At 43.0% G+C, this 16,902-nt stretch overlaps 1 protein-coding gene across 1 annotated transcript in view; it reads right to left on the bottom strand.

Annotated features, from left to right (window-relative positions):
* NEO1 (neogenin 1) overlaps positions 1-15,536 on the bottom strand; it is a 292,148-nt gene extending 276,612 nt beyond the window's left edge. The window contains exons 1-4 of the mRNA XM_027847412.1: positions 14,963-15,536; positions 14,736-14,870; positions 14,613-14,704; positions 14,317-14,581 (exon numbers count right to left, since the gene is read on the bottom strand). Coding sequence (XP_027703213.1) covers positions 14,317-14,581; positions 14,613-14,704; positions 14,736-14,870; positions 14,963-15,536 — 1,066 coding nt within the window. The remainder of the gene's footprint in view (positions 1-14,316; positions 14,582-14,612; positions 14,705-14,735; positions 14,871-14,962) is intronic.
* Between the last annotated feature and the right edge of the window lie 1,366 nt (positions 15,537-16,902).

Here is a 16,902-nt window from a genome sequence, read left to right as displayed (position 1 = left end):
AACAGAACAGAACAGAACAGAACAGAACAGAACAGAACAGAACAGAATAGAATAGAATAGAACAGAGTAGAAAAGACAGAAAGTGGGACCCAGTTAAGATCATACTTAGACTGAGTACTTACGGGTAGGGCTATAGATCACAGAATGGCAGAACTGGAGGAATCTTGGTTTAGAATTAATATAACATATGCATTCAGAGGATGTGGGTATAGGGTTTTTTTTTTACTGTAGGTAAGAGTAAGGCAATTAGGGAGGTTAAAAAAGCATTCGTTTGCTGCACTGAGGTCCTAATTGAGATTATGTAATAAATCTGTAGTGGATCCAGTCAGCACTGTTTCACAATTTTCTCCAGCTTTGCTCAGTAGCACAGGAGTAGCAGCAAAGGCAGGTGCAATAGTGGAAGGAATCCAAGGCTGAGGCTTGGCAGGCAAGATAAGAGAGCAAATATTTCAAGAGAAGAGGACCACAGAGAGTTCAACTTCTTCACCAAAGAGTGGTGACGGGAAAAAAATGTAATCAGTGCAAGGGTAAAGGCCTGGGGACTAAACAGTGGAGGGATTTGAGGTCACTGAGGGGTTTACAAGGCCTAGAGAGAGGAGGAATGACAACAGACTGTCCTGGGTTGTTGATTAACAGTCACCGTTGTTGTCTTTCCCCTCTACAATACATATATGTGACTATATCTATATGCCTGTTTAGATTTAATCTGATTTGTAAGCTTTGATAAGTAAACACTGAGAGTGCCTTACCTACAGTAAAAAAAAAAACAAACCCTATACACATCCTCTGAATGCACACATTATATTAATTCTAAACCAAGGCTCCTCCCATTCTGCCATTCTATGATCTACAGCCCTACCCGTAAGTACTCAGTCTAAGTATGATCTTAACTGGGTCCCACTTTCTGTCTTTTCTACTAAGTTATAGGACCCCTGAAGGCAGGGGCTGTGTACTGTTATGCTTGGTTTCTCCATCAGTGTTTTAACACATTACTTTCATATTTCTCATCAGCATTTAACAGGATTTAGCTCTCACTGTGTCAATGATGAGAGACCCAAACAATTTAAAAAGCATTTCATACACATCATCACAAAGGTTGTGGTAATGAGGTGGAATCAAGTTTACCTTGTAACATCAAATTACATCATCAAATGAGTACCATACAGAATATTTTACCTAGTTATTTAAATGAAACATAAAATTATTTTAATCACTCACCTAAGTGGAAAAAATGATTAAGTTTTGTTGGATACTCATTACAGCATGGTCCAGATGTCAGAGGTTCTAGGTTCAAATCCTGCCTCTGCCACCTACTACTTTGAATTTGGGCAAATCATTTAACCTCTCTGAGCCTCCATTTCATCATCTATTAAATGTGAGGGCTGAACAGAGGCCTCTGAGGTAGAAGGTCAAGTTCTTGGCTGAGATGGTAGGAAGGGGAGACAGTCCCATGGGAACTTTGAGAAGACAAGAAGGTTTGGAACCAAAATGGTGGAGACACAGCAAATTAATTACAAATAGGATGCTTCACTAGCTATGGTAAAGGCCCAGTTCTGATTAGATAATATAAATTTGTAATTGGCCTAATCATCACAGTTTTGTGATTTCCTCAAGCTCCATTCAGTAGTACATGAATAGAAGCAAAAAAGGCTGAGGACAGGAATAATGCAGGGTTAGGGCAAATAGTGTTTGGCAAGATGGCAAGGAAATCAAGGTTGGGGGATAGTGTAGAATTCAGCTGGTTCACCAAGGAGTCAAAACAGAGAAGGAAGGAGAGTATGGCCAGTGCAAAGACAATAGACTGGGGCAGAACAGAAGATTGAAGGAAATGAAGTTATGATGAGAACACAGTATAGGATTGGCAGTCACAAAGCATAGGAATAAAATATAAAGTTCAACATCAAAAACTGGTATGATTTTATGGGTGGAAATGACATTAAAGAAGAGTTATAAACATATGCCTTGCCATGGAACCCTTAGGTTAGACCATGACTTAGACCCTGAGAGCCATGTAACATCCAACTCTCAGCTAAAACTCTCCAAATCATCTCCCCCATTAGAACAAGGGCTATCCCACTTCTCTACCTATATCCCTAGTGCACTAAACCTAGTAAGCATTTATTAAATGCTTCATAAATTCATTCATTCTTGATGAGATAAATGAACTTACGGGTTCATGGAACATGGAAGTGAAATATTTGTGGGTTATAGCAAGGTCAAGGATGTGACCCTCTCTGTGTTTAGCAGAGATGGAATGAAGGGACAGGTCATTCTATTGGAAGTAACTAGACTGAGAAATGAAGAAGTTGAGGCATTTAAGATGGTTTCCATATGTATGCTGAAACCCCTATCATGACAGCAGGAGATTGGAAGGCAAGAATGTGAACCAGGCAACAAACTATTGAAGAAATAGCAATGTCTTTGACGAGGTGGACAGATAAAAGCCACCTGGATCTGGATTGGGTGATAAATTTGGGCAGCATGAACCTGAAAGTAGGAAAGGTCATTTAATGAAGGTGGCTGAGGGAGGGTATGGAAGTGGCAATGAGGAGTATTACAATTCCCCTCCAGTGAAGTTGGGAGATATGAAAGAAAAGCATAGCTAGAAAGGTAGCAAGGGATGTTATATCATCAGGAGGGAGCCATGATTCATGAGGGTAAGGAGATGGAAAGAGCAGAAGAGGAAGAAAGAAGTTTAAGATAAAAAAGTCTGGTTAATTATGGAGCAGGCATTCCAGATTGCTGAGTGGAAGCAAGGGACAGATCTGGAGAAGGGGCTCAGGACAAGCCTGAGGAAGCACTGAGAAGACTGGAAATGGGATTTGTATATGAGCTGCTAGAGGTTCAAGATCACTGTATAAAGGGATGGAAATATTCTTAACCACTGAGCAGAGAATCCAGGCAGGGTATGTGTCTGCGGCTGAAGACAAGCTGGTTGGTGAGGGAAGCATGAGACGCAACTATTCAAGATCATCCTCCCTTGAGGTTCAGCCTCCAAGCAGATGGAGACTTTGTTGAGTTCTGTGAGACCCAAAAAGGCCTGCTTCACAACAGGCAAGGAGCAAGCAGAAATACGGAAGCCCCATCAGGCAGCCAGAAGCCTTGTCTGTCCTAGAGAAGGCCTTGGGGATGGTGGCGGAAGATGCACAGTACCCTTTAAAGCAGCTGCTTCAGAACTGTTTTCAGATTAATTGGTTGTTTCAAAAGAAAATGGAATTCTTATGTACCAAAGTTAAGTGTAACAGATGTGTTACTCTAATTCAATTTCTTAATTATAGATATTTGACATGCTACATTATGGTAACAACAACTAAAAACCACAAGTATTTAGTGAATTTTATTTAAACAACCTTATGTACTCTACATATTAAAACTGCACAAAGACTTTTGGGACATGCTGTATAATTAATGTAATAAATATCTTTCTATTTTATAATATTATATTATATCATAAAGAAATGATTGCCAGATATAAATCTGTCAACTCTTCTTTAGCAGTTAGAGACCAACTCTGGCACTAAGCTTTGAGATTAATGAAATCAAACAAGAGTTAAGGCTGTGGAGCCATCAGGCATGTTTAAACATCTGTCATGTTTAAAGGTTATGTGAAAAAAGTTTAAAATATCATACAACTAGCCATCATTTGTCTATAAATTAAAGAACCATTTTGGTGAATAGCGATTTTCATATGTCCATTACCGGCCAACTGTTCAATAGACTGATATCAACCAAAAGAGGATTCCCTAACAGACACAGGACTGTCGTTGGCCCTGTTTTGTTCAATATTTTTCTCAATGACTTATATAAAGGCATAATGGCATGTCTATCAAATGCGTAGATGACATACAGTTATCCCTTCCACATCTCAACCTTCCCCATCTCGGTTTCGATACATCGCAGGTTGACATAAGAAATTAAATGGGAATTTGGGGGAAGTTTTGCAGAAGCCACAGATGACACGCAAAGCCAGCAGATGACACAGAAAAGTTTAGAAACTCAGAAATGCATAAAGTATATGTATTGTGTTGTGTAATATAAAGATATTTTACCTTTTAATACCACAATAATTCAGACTAAGATTCTTCTCTGGTACAAAGGGAGGGACAAAAATTTTTACGTGGATTTTCCTGATCACGGGGATGCCTCATCCTTAACCCCCATGATGTGGAAGGGATAACTGTAAACATGGGAGGAATAACCAATATATTAGACAACAGAAATGAAATCCAAAAAGATTTCAGTAGACTAAAAAGTTAGGTTAATACTAAAATTTTGAAATTTGATAGGGATAAATATATTAAGTCCTACACTGGAGCTAGAAATCAGTCCATGTAATAAAGACCAAAGAGCTCCAATATGAATCAAAAACCAAAAGAACTGATGGCAAGACTTAGACTCTGTTAACAATTACATATTCAATACAAGGAAAAGCATAGTCAACCACATAAAAGTATATTGTCCTCTATTTGCAGTCACATATGCAGTATTACATCTAGTCCTAGGCACCACATTTTAGAAGGGAAAATGAAAAGTTTTAAACGACTCAAAAGCAGGTAATTAGTATGGTGAGGGAAACTCAAAGCCCTACATTACAGTAAAGTACAAAGTATTGGAGGACCTGGGAATGTTCACTTGGAGAAGATTTAAGGAAGCATTTGTGGGAGGCAAAGCAAGACTACGAGGTGATCTAGAACCAGAAGATAGCAAAAGCAACAAGAACATCCAAATTCCTTCCAGGAATAGAATATAGCAACAGCAAAGCAATTAGACAACAACAGAGGGCAGGCTGGCAAAAGGGTGATGAGGCAATAGACATGTGTAGTTACATGGCCTACAGAGATTTACCAAATTGGGTGGGGAATAGGTCTACTGAAACTATGGGCATTGGTACAAATCCTTTTAGGAATAAATAAAACTTCTTCTATTTTGATACTCTGTTGGCTTGAATGTTTGTATGGCAGAGCTGATGGGCATCCTTGAGGGAGTGCCATATACTGTAGGTCACCAAGGGTGGGGCAAACTAGGCAGATTCTTTAAGACTCCCCCGAAAAAAAGCTACATTAAACTGGTGCTTTTATATGCTAATCAAATCATTCTTATCTAGTACTACTTACCTAGTGTTTTAATTTTTAAATTCCTTTTGTTTTAAAGTATCCTATAGTATTGAATCTGAACTATATAAGTGTGTTGTAAAACAAAGCAAGGACTCTTCCTACTATTCTTTGACACAGTTCGAAAACTGTTAGCAAAAGCCGTAAGAAAAGAGAAAGAAATTACAAGTGTAAAGATAGGCAAAGTAGAGAAAAAATTGACCCTATTAGCTGATGACATGATTGTCTACTTAGAAAATCCTACAGAACGAGCAGATATTAATTAAGACAATAGTTTTAGCAACAGGCTACAAAATGAACCCTCAAAAATCAACAGCATTTCTATATAATAACAAATACAAATATACACACACACATATTACCTATGTATTATACATGACACTAATGCTAACAAAATCTAAGAGGTAATAATAGAAAGGGAAATCTCATTCAAAATAACTTCAAAAGGCATAAAATGTTGGGTATCAATCTACCACAGCATACAAAATACTTGTATAGATCAATTTCCAAAGTGTTCGTTAAAGAAATAAAGAAGAACTTAAATAGCTAGAGCAATAATCAGTGTCAGTGGCTGGGCTGGGCCATATAACAAAAAACGGCAATACTACCAAAGTTAATTTATAGTTTCATTGCTATGTCAAAGTATCAAAAAAGATACTTTACAGAACTCAGTATAATAATAAAAAACTGATTTGGGGAAACATTAGATCTAGAATATTAAGAGAAATAATGAAAAATGATAGGAATAAAGGGGTAATTATACTCCTAGATCTCAAGAGCTATAATAAATTCTTAAAACTCAAATTGTGTTAGCAGTAAATTTTAAAATTTGAAAAGTACTACTATTAGTTTTTCAATCCTAAAAATCTCAGGAAGCATAAGTGAATTTAAGAAAGAAATCTCTTCTGGATTTATCCTCATTCATCCAAATATGCCAACAGAATTTAATCTTCCCCTCCTAAGGTATCAACAATTGGCTAAGATATTATAGCACCATGATTACTTAACCAAAATTTGCAACAAGTACTGAAGAAAGGAAAAAGAAACTCATTCTTGGAAAAAAATGAAATGAAGTTCAGTAATAGCCTAATCTAATAATTTATAAATCAAATTGTGTCAAATGTGATTTTGCTGGTCAAAGTTTTATATGTTGCACTAAATGAGAAATAAAAGAAGATACAATAGCTAACCTGAAACCTACTTTTGAACAGCTTCAACAAAAAATGCAAGAAAAAGTTTTACTGCAGATGCTCTCAAAATTTAGAAAAAATAGTGAGCGCTTTAAAGAAAATTCAATAACAGTTAATGTAAAGGCATTTTAAAAATGAGCCACTACCTTAAATCCATCTGCTTATCAACATTCAGTAATATTTGGTACACGAGGGTCAATTTTTAACTTCTGAAGAACTGCTACAGCAAAATGCAGAATACAGGTGCCCCGCTCCAAACAAATTTGCTGATGAGGTTAAGGAAAGCTACACCAAGGAACTAATGGAAGTCAATTAATTTGTCAGTGAACTTTACCAACTCTTTGCTTTTGTTCAGTGTTTCAACCATCTAGGAATTCCCAGCTGCCCCTTCCCACGGGCCCTCCTTCTTTCTGTCCCCCCCATCCCATGCAAAACCTACCTTAATCTTTTAAGACTCAGTTCAAGGAGCAGCTAGGTAGCGCAGTAAATAGAGCACTGGCCCCGGAGTCAGGAGGACCCAAGTTCAAATCCAGCCTCAGACACATGATACTTACTAGCTGTGTGACCTTAGGCAAGTCACTTAACCCCAACTGCCCCCCCCAAAAAAAGACTTAGTTCAAGTGCCCCTCCCCAAGTAAACTTTCCAGGCCAATCAATTCACTCTTTTCAAGTCACAGCATTCTATGTCTGTACCAGTCGTTCCCAAATCGTGTTCTATGTATCAATGGTGTTCTAGAAGATACAAATAGAAGATCTATGAGAAAATGTCTATGTACTAGCTGATCAGTCACTGATACAGCAGCACAATCATTTGATAAGGTCACATACACAAAAATCACACAGATGTCACTTGCTATGTAATTATATAATATAATCAGCTGGGTCCTCACTGGTGCTGTCATCTTTGTCATCTACACTTACTGACTCCCTGACTCATTTTCCTCATCTTCCGTTCAAAACCTTTTCTTCTTCCAAGCCCCTAGCCAAACCTGAAGCCTCTGATACCTGGGGCATAGGCTTTGCTGAGAAGGCTGAAGTCTTCAAAAAGGAGTTCTCTCAACTTCCCTTGTCAAAACTTTTCAACATTCTCACTGTTGCTCCTTCTCTCCTCTACTTTCTGAGAGAAAAGAAGTCTGTTCCCTACTCCTTGCCAAGAATAATCTTTCAACCTTATTCCCACTTGCTCCCACCTTCTCTGGGAACTTTCTCTAGCAATGATCCTCTCTTTCATGAAACCTCTCTCTTTCCCTTCCATTGGCTCCTTCCCATCTACCTACTAAAATGTTCAGGTCTTCCTAGTTTAAAAAGAGAAAGCCTTTCCTTAATCCATCTATCCCATCCGACTACTGGCTCATCTTCTTGTTTCCCCTTCTATACCAAAATTCTTTAAAAAAAAAAAGGGGGGGTCTACACCAAATCCAACCACTTCCTCACTGCCCCACTCTTCTCAATCCCTTCGAGTCCAGCTTCTTTCTCCATCATCTGACTGATGGAAGCATAATGCTAGAAGGAGATCTGGGGTTAGGATCTCCAGCTCTGCTATTGTAAACTAGGACAAGTCAACTCCTATCTCAAGGCCTCAGAATTCTCATCTGTAAAAAGAAGACAACAGACTAAATGATCTCGAAGGTCCTTTCCCATTCTAAATGATCTATGATCCCAAGAAAAATTCTAGAACAAGTTACTAAATGCATTATTTCTGTGCACCTGGAAAGGTAAATAATGATCACTAGGACCATAGCAGGGCAGCTAAGTGGCACAGTGGATAGAGCACCAGGTCTGGAGTCAGGAAAACTCATCTTTATGAGTTCAAATCTGGCCTCAGACACTTACTAGCTGTGTGACCCTGAACAAGTCCCTTAACCTTGTTTCACTCAGTTTCCTCATTTGCAAAATGAATTGGAGATGGAAATGGCAAACCACTCCAGTATTTCTGCCAAGAAAAATGGGGTCACGAAGAGTCAGACATGACAAAACAACTGAACAACAAGACCATAGTAAGAGTTCACAGACAAGTCACGTCAAACAAATAACTGTATAAAAATGGAAATGAAGTTAAACTGATAGAACAGAACTGCATTTCTGTAGGATATTTTCATTCATCATTCAATAAGCATTTGAAAAAGTTTCATGGTTTCCTTTCAGGCAACCAGAAATGCGAGTTATGACACTAGTTAAATGGATTTATAACCAGGAGAACTAGGCCCAAAGAATGTTGACTAATAGAAGAATGCCAAGCTGAAGGAGTCTTCAAGAGTATGCTGGAGAACTCTGTCCTCTGCCCAGTTCAACATTTTTATCAATGACGTGAATTAAGACATAAGTCACGCCTCCTCAATTTTCCCAGGAAGCTACCCTGGGGGAGATGGCTAACGCAACGGTTGGCAGAATTAGAATCCAGGAGGATGACTACCAGCGGGAACAATGGGCTGAAACTAAAAGGGTTACATTTAATAATGGTAAAATGTAGAAACTTAAGCAGAAGGGCTGTCATGGGAAAGAAGGGACAGGTCTACTCTATGTAGTTCTAGAAGGTGGGACTAATGCCAGCTCAGTAAAAGATGCAAATTTCAGCCCAAGTGAAAGCAGAACTTTCTCTCTAATAATCAGAGTGGTCTAAAAACGGAATAGGCTGCCTTGGTAGGCAGTGAGTTCCCCCATCAATGAAGGTGTTCGAGCAGAAGCTGATTTTCCTGCATGGGAAATAAGACTCGGCTGGATGGTCTTTAGGTGCCATTCTAACTCTCAAGCTCTTATTTTTTATAGTAGAGCTACAGCTGTGATGATAAAGTAGAATTCAAATCTGCTATGAGTGTTAATACTTGGATCACTTATTCAATCAAACCTCCCTTAGTCAAAGACTATCAAAGAATTAATGTAGAACTTTTCATATATTCTGTCTATGCTAGCTATGAATAGTTAAAATATGATTGAATAATTTCATTCCTACAGTCAAAAGAATTCCTACAAATCAGAAACTTACAAGTCAACTCTATACCCTTCCTTCAAATATGTGTACGCTTTCTCAAACCTAGAGGTCTAAATTTGAGACATGAACTTTTTAAAAAATACTTTGATAACTTTATTTCTATATAACTAGTTTCCTTTGCAATTCTATGTATTTTATTTTATGCATTTAAAAAAATCATTCTGAGAAGAGGTTTTATAGGTTTCACTAGACTGTGTCCATGACACCAAAAAGGTTAAGGACCTGTGCTCCAATCTAATTCAGGCCACAGTCTAATGCTGGAAAAAACTACAACAGGATGACCTTGCCCACTATAAATCAGTATGTTTCTTAAGCATCTATTTTGGGCAAAACATTGGGGTCATCATTAGAAAGCATACAATGTTTAAATGAGTCCCTGAGCTTCAGGAGTTTATAAGCCAAGGTAGGAAGTATGGACAGCACTTTTATCTCTTTGGCTCAATAATTCAGTAATCCATTTCTTGTTGATTCCCTTATACACCCCTCACAACTATCCCAAACCTCCTCTCCTTTTCTCATTGCCCCAATTCCACTCCAGCTCCCTTCACTAGCAGATGACCTCATCCCCTAATTTATTACTATCAAGGCCTCAGGCTTCTTCCCAACATATGTCTCTTCATTTATTTTATTAGGAAGGAAGGAGAACTATCCACTCTCAGTTCTAAATCCAGGCCCCTCAACCTGTGCCCTAAAATCATAGCCCTTCATCTTTTTTCAGACTCTGGTCCATGAATTACCAATCCTTCCAAATGAATTTTCTCCACCAGTTCCTTCCGTTTTCTCCAAAAACATGCTCCAGGGTCCTCAGTGCCAAAAGAAATAATGAAACCCACCCATTAAACTATTTGCCCCCCTCTCCTTCACCTCACCTTCACTTTTCTTCAAAGAGTGGTATTGTCTGCTTCTTGAAATCTAGCTTCCACCACAATCACTCAAGTCCCCACTGCCAAGTACGGTGGTTTTTCTGTTTTCTTTGCCTTTGACTTAGCTGAAGTGTTAGACTTGTAGGCTTCTGGGATCCAACTATCTCAGGTACTACTTATCCTCCCATCTCTCTATCAGAGACTAGCACAGTGCCTGGCATAGAGCAGGAGCTTGTTTATTGATTAACTGATCTTCTTGTTCCCTTTCCTGGCTTCTCTCCTTCCCCACACCACTTAAAAATCAGTATTGGGGGCCACCTCCAGTAGTCCTGATCTATATCTTGTCACTGGACCCAGATGGCTCTGGAGAAGAAAGTGATGCTGGTGACTTTGCACAGCCCTCCCTCACTTAAATCCAATTCACTCGAAAGTTATGTTATCATCTCCTGATGTCATGGTCATCTTTGAGAACAAAGGACAAACAACACAAGTTGGTATTACCCACAATTCTGTCCCCAAACTCTATTTTTCTCTTTCGAGGTTCTCTCCCTAGCTATCAATACTCCTCTCACTCATTTCCACCACCAGTGCTCTAATTAAGGCCTTCATACCATTGTCTCTGTAACCTATCAAAATTATTTCTCTTACCTCCCAATTCCAGTTTCTCCCCAATCCAGTGCAACCTATAGACTTCTGCCAGATTAATCCTCCTAAACCATTCCTTAAGCATTACTCTCCTGCTCAAAAGGTTTCACACTAAATGTCTAACGCCTTCAGAATAAAATCTAAACCATTTGCCAAGTGTTCAACATCTCCCCAATTTGCTTTCAAGCTAATCTCCCATTACAGCTTCCATTCAGGTTAACCTGGTACCCTTTCACAGGATCACAGATTCAGAGCTGAAGGGCATTAAAAGTCATCTAGTCCAACCCCTACATTTTATACATAAAGAATCGGACGCCCAAAGAGTTTTAATAACTTGCTCAAGATCACAAAGGCAGCAAGAGGCAGAACTAGGACTTGAATCCAGGTCCCCTGGCTGTAAATGTAGCCCTGTCTCCACTTCACCAGGCTTTCACTCAACCCAGCTTTCCAGGCCCTCGAGGAACCACATTCCAATGGGGGAAATGACATGTAAATAACTGGGTACACATGAGATCTATGCAGAGTAGATAGATGGCAGCCTCAGAAGAGAAGGCACTACCAGCTGGGGGAAATCAGTGACAATATCCATTGTCACTCATATTTTGCGAGGCAGCACAGTATAACAGACAGAGCTACTAGTCTTGGATTCAGGAAGACCTGAACACTCTTACACCTCACAGCTCTGTGGCTACCATGGGCAAGGCACTCAACCTGTCTGCTCCTTAATTTCCTGATCCACTAAATATAAATAATACCTTTCTCATAAGACTGTTCTAAGTTTTGAATTCAATAACATATGCAAATTATATACTGTATTTTTTAAAATCCTTAAAAATATACCTTTATGTAACCTTTCACTCCTGATACTGCTTTCTTCTAAGTACCTCCCACCCCAACAGAAGACTCATTGCCCTAAGACGTTGCTAAACACAAGCATGAACCCCTTCCTTTAAAATTATGCATCCAACATAACTTCACTATTGTAGTTGTAATCTTAAGAATTATTTCAAATGTTAAGGTAGCCAAAAAAACTAAATATAAATGTTCACAAACATTCTCAAGTAACACTACATGAATATGTTGTCATCATGCATCATTCTAATTTAAACTTGCCTTCTATAAATTAATCCATTAAAATGTTAGGCCATTCGATAAGATTATGGATACCCTTATTCTTCCCCACTATTAAGATTCATTTTCCTTAAAATCACCAGAATGTCTCACAATCCACAGTCAAAAAAATTCAAATTAAGACTATACCCGTTAATTGGATTGTTCACACAGTAAAGTTTCAATGACTTGTTAGAACCTATTTTCCAATATATTTTTTACTTCTCTTGACTAAGAACTAAAAAAAAAAGCTATACAGGCAATGAGGTATAGAAATCTATCCGCTCTACAGGAAAATAGGAAACAGACAGGTCGGGGAGAGATAAAATAGAGGGCAGATTAGGGGAAGGGGTATTCAGAATGCATGCAGTCTTGGGGTGGGGGCCGGACGAGATGGGGAGAAAATTTGGAACTCAAAATCTTGTGGAAGTAAATGTTGAAAACTAAAAATAAATCAACTTAAAAATAGAATTTTTTTTAAAAAAAAAGTCACTTCCATGAGTAAAAGGACTCAAACTGGAACAAAATTTTCAAAATGAAACCTGCATTTTGAAGAATATACAAATTTATGGTCCAAAGTTTTGCATGAAAACCTAAGAAGAACCAAAATTTGATACTAGAATGTAAGCCTTTTTGTTGAAAACAGATTACAAAACTATTTCCTTAAAAAATTACTACTATCAGTTCTACACAAACAAAAGTTAGCACTGAGATACACTTGTTGAGTAGCTAATAGTAATTTTAATTTCAAATAAAATGCTACTGATTTTTCCTTAAAAATTAAACCCAAGAACTACTTATTTTGCAAATGAATTATGATTAACATTTAGCCACTTTACAATCCACCATGATTTAACCACAAATCAAGAATCTAAAGCAGTACCTGTCCATAAGATACTGGAAGCTGCCACTAAGTGGCATCAACAGAACTTTAAGGGCCAAAGTCATCCACACACTCCAGTGCAAGTTTTTGGTTTGTTTTTTTCAATCAAATTTTATCATATATTCTATTTCATCCTCAAATTAATATTCCTAACAACTGCCATTTGCAGCATGATCTACCACGGAACCACAGCCTTATCATGGTAGACCCCAAACCAAGAGCCAATCTCAGAGCAAGACCCAGGTTCAAGTGTCACCTTGGATACCAATACCGTCTCTGAAGCCCAGAACAAGTCAAAATCTCTGAGGGTCCTAGGTAACTTTTTTAAGACTAAAGTGCAGAGCAGATGCCCAGCAGTAAGTGGAAAGACTCCCAGGAAATTTCCTAACCTGGTGTTCCCTAAAGCAATGAACAGGACAGGGTCTAATAATAACAATAATAATAAAAATGACACGACAAACCCTGACATTTATATGGATCTTTTAAAGTTTAAGCACTTAAATTTACATTATCACAACCTTCTAAGGAAAGCACAACAGATATTATTCCCATTTTAAAACGAGGAAGCTGAGGTTGAGAGGTTTTGAGTGATTTGCTCATGGGGCACATAAGCGACCTCAGGTCTTCCAGACTCCAAGTCTGGAAGGGCTCTATGCACAAGCACCAGCCTGCCATGGTAAATACTGAATTTCGAAGCTCTCCGCACTCCAACGCACCATTCTTTAACCCTTCCTTGCTACCCACACCTCCACTCCACTAGCCAATAGGATGTTATGCATTAATCGAATGAAAAACAAGGTACGAAGTGTGCCCATGTACTGAAGTTCTGCGGTTTCCCCCCTTGCCCTCCGCCCCCTCAAAAAAGTTTATTCCGTTTCAGAGACTGTCAGTTTTCAGCCATCTAGGAAGGGGTGTAAGACAAGTTGCCACATCATGACTAACCCACTGGGGGCTCTGATTCTTGCTCCCGAGACCGGGTGTCCCAAAAGTCCTGGTGCAGCTTTCAGCTTAAAAGAAAGACTCGGCGCTGTTCGGGGCTGACGAAAGCTCATCACATGCAGCTTCATTAAAAGCTCACCGCCGCACTGAGACCTCTGGGACACCCCGCATTCCATCAATAAAGGCCCCGAGGAGTTGCCCACGCTGCAGGGGAGCCCGCTATCAATAAAAGTTTTAAGGTCCAGCCAAGAGACGGGAACTCATAGCGGAAACCCTAACGGGCAATTGCGGGGGAGGGTCGTTCCGAAGCCCCCAGGCCTCCCCGCTCCGGGCTCCGCGGGCAGCTGCGGCAGGGATGCGCCGACGCCGCCCGGGGATGCCCGGTAGGGGTCCACGCCGGCTGCGGGAAGTCGGGGTCCCAGGGCTGCCCCCCCTCCCGCCCCGCACACGCACTTTCTCGGCTACAACTTAATGAATGGCGTGAGCGGCAGCGACCTCGGCGGGGCCACTCGTACAAGTGGGCCGGGCCGCGCGCCAGGGGGCCCTGCGGGACTGCGGCGGCGGCGCCCCCTCCCCCAGCACTCACCTGGGGGCGGCGGCGGCTGCGGGCTGCTCCTGCCGGCTGAGAAGGCGGCGGCGGCGGCGGCCAGGGCCGGGTCCCGGCGTCCGAGCAGCAGCAGGAGGCAGCCGAGCCACAAGGAGGCGGCGCGGACGAGGCTCCGGGCGCCCCGCTCCGGCTCGGGCTCCGGCCCCGCCGCCATCTCTTCCCCCGGCGGCCGGCGGCGGCGGCGGCGGCGGGGACAGCGCCGGCCCGACCCCGGCCGCTCCGGCCGCCCGCCCTCGCGGCTCCGCTCCGGCTCCGGCTCCGGCTCCGGCTCCGGCTCCGGCTCCGGCTCCGGCTCCTCGGGTCTTCGGGTCTTCGGCTCCGCTCCGGGCTCTTCGCGGGGGGGTCGGCAGGGGGGCGCCTCCTCGTCCTGGGTGGGGGGGCAGAAGGGGGGCGGTCACCGCGCGCTCCGGGAGTCAGAGGGGAGACAGCCCGGGCAGGCTCCGGGCGCCTCCAGCCCCCGCCGCCGCCGCCGCCGCCGCCGACTCCGGGCTCCCCGCGCGCACACACCACACACTCACACACGCGCGCGCGAGCTCACACACTCACAGGGTGTCCAGCGCTAGGGGGCGGGGGCGCGCGCGCGCACAAACACACCCCTCCCCCTCCCCTTACCGCAGCCCAGCGCGAGCGAGGCCCGCCCCCAGCTCCGAGCCGGGCCGCCGCCGCCGCCGCCCGGTCCTCCCCCCGCTTTCCCCCCCCCCCCCCCACCCGCTCCTCGCCCCTCCCCCCTCGGCCGGTCCTTGCCTGGGCCTCGGCCGAGGCGTCAGGGAAATCCCGGAGAAGCTGATCCCGATCCCGGCTCTCCGGGGAGGCCGGCCGGAGCTCGGGCCCGGCTCCCTATATAGGGCCTTGGAGGAAGCCGGAAAGCCCGGGGGCAGGCGCGGGTCAGCGCGGGGCTTCCCGGCCACGCCGAGCCCCCCGCCCGGACCCTTCCGGAGGGACCCGGGGCCGCCCAGCGGGAGGGGGCGCCGCCCGTCCCCGCACCCCCCCACCCACCCAGCCTCTTCCTTCCAGGCCCGCCCTGCGCCCCGCGCCCTCCAGCCTCGGGGGCCGGACCCCCGGGGGGAACAAAGGCCTGGGCCGGACTGTCCTAGGCTCCCCTCCCTCCTTTTATTTTGTTTTATTGGCATAGACGTCTCTCTCCCTCTAGATGCACTTAGGTGCACGTATACCTGTATGTCTATAGGTGCTGTGCACATCGTGTACATGTGTGCACACAGGCGTGTGCCCGTGTGTACACAGGCGTGTGCCCGTGTGTACACAGGCGTGTGCCCGTGTGTCCATCTCTGTGTCGTAGCGCAGTCGGGAGACTCGTGGACACCGAGTAGGGACACATGCCCCGAGGTCCGCAGGGGAAAGGGAGACGGTCTACACGGCTGGCCGCCGGGTGGGCTTCTGACGGAGCCGGGAGGACTAGAGAGCGCTTCTGCAAGATTTGCAAAGTGCTTTACCGAGATTGCTTAATTTGATTTAGATTAGATAACGCCTGCTGCAGGCTCTGGCTGAGCGCTGAACCTAAAGGCTGGGGATACAAAAGGAGCGAAAAACCATTAAGTTTTAAACCCTTCGGCCTTCTGGGAGGCGGTAATCGCCTGCTGTCTGGCCCCAGCTCACCTTTTTTTTTTTTTTGGTAACATAGTCGGTGGGAGGAGGACGACTGTAAACCATGTTACATTTGGGAGGCAACAAGGCCTCTACACTAGTTGTTTGAAATCACTTAGAGGTACTACGAAACTGACAAGGAAATCAGTTTCTTCGTGTTAGAGGGAAACTAGCTATTGGCCAGGTCCGTCTCCCCGAGCCCCCACCCCCATTACTCTAACTTATGTGAAATTTCTTCCAGTGACTGTTGAGATCTGAGCATGAATAGGTTCTTTCTTCACTTTACCAAAATACGTTGCAGGGTGTTTCTCCACATTTTGCATCTCATTAAGACATCTCTGCGGAGACCTTTATCATATGTTTCCTTTAGTTCCACAGTAGGAAGCAGGGTAAATATAGAGTGCAGGGTTTGTGGTCAAGTGTAAGCGGTAGAAGTGTATTTGAGTTGGGCAGGTTTCTGTCATCTCTGAGTCTCAGTTTCCTCCTCTGTAAAAATGAGGTTGGCCCTGGGGGCCTCAGAGGGCTCTTCCAGTTCTGAATCTGCAGATTTGAATCCAGCTGCTTTACCCTGTCTCCAGTGTCACTATACATACCCGAAAAAGTCATTCTTTGGGGTCGTGTTTCTTGCCTAAACTCTATCTAGGCTGTCATCGTAGATATCCAAAATTCAACGAGTACGAAGTAAAACTCTTCCCACGTAAAGGAGTCTTTACGTGGGAAGAACTTTTCCTTCTGCCCCTCCTCCAAATTTACTGTTTTTTTGGAGGCATCTCCCAATATGGAGCTTGTTGCTAAGTCTTGTCAATTCCACTTTCACATATCTTAAATCCATCCCCATCTCCCTAGTTATATGGCCAGTATCCTACTTCAGACCTTCATCACCTCTCACGTGGATTACTGCAATCCTAAAAGGTCTCCTGTTTCCGGTGTCGATTCATCATCCACAGTTGCCAAAATAATCTT

The sequence above is a fragment of the Vombatus ursinus genome, unplaced genomic scaffold (assembly GCF_900497805.2).
Source record: "Vombatus ursinus unplaced genomic scaffold, bare-nosed wombat genome assembly UNPS02015404.1, whole genome shotgun sequence".
Lineage (NCBI taxonomy): Eukaryota > Metazoa > Chordata > Mammalia > Diprotodontia > Vombatidae > Vombatus > Vombatus ursinus.
Note: the sequence above shows the minus strand (reverse complement) of the source record. Positions and strands in the feature narration are given on the sequence as shown.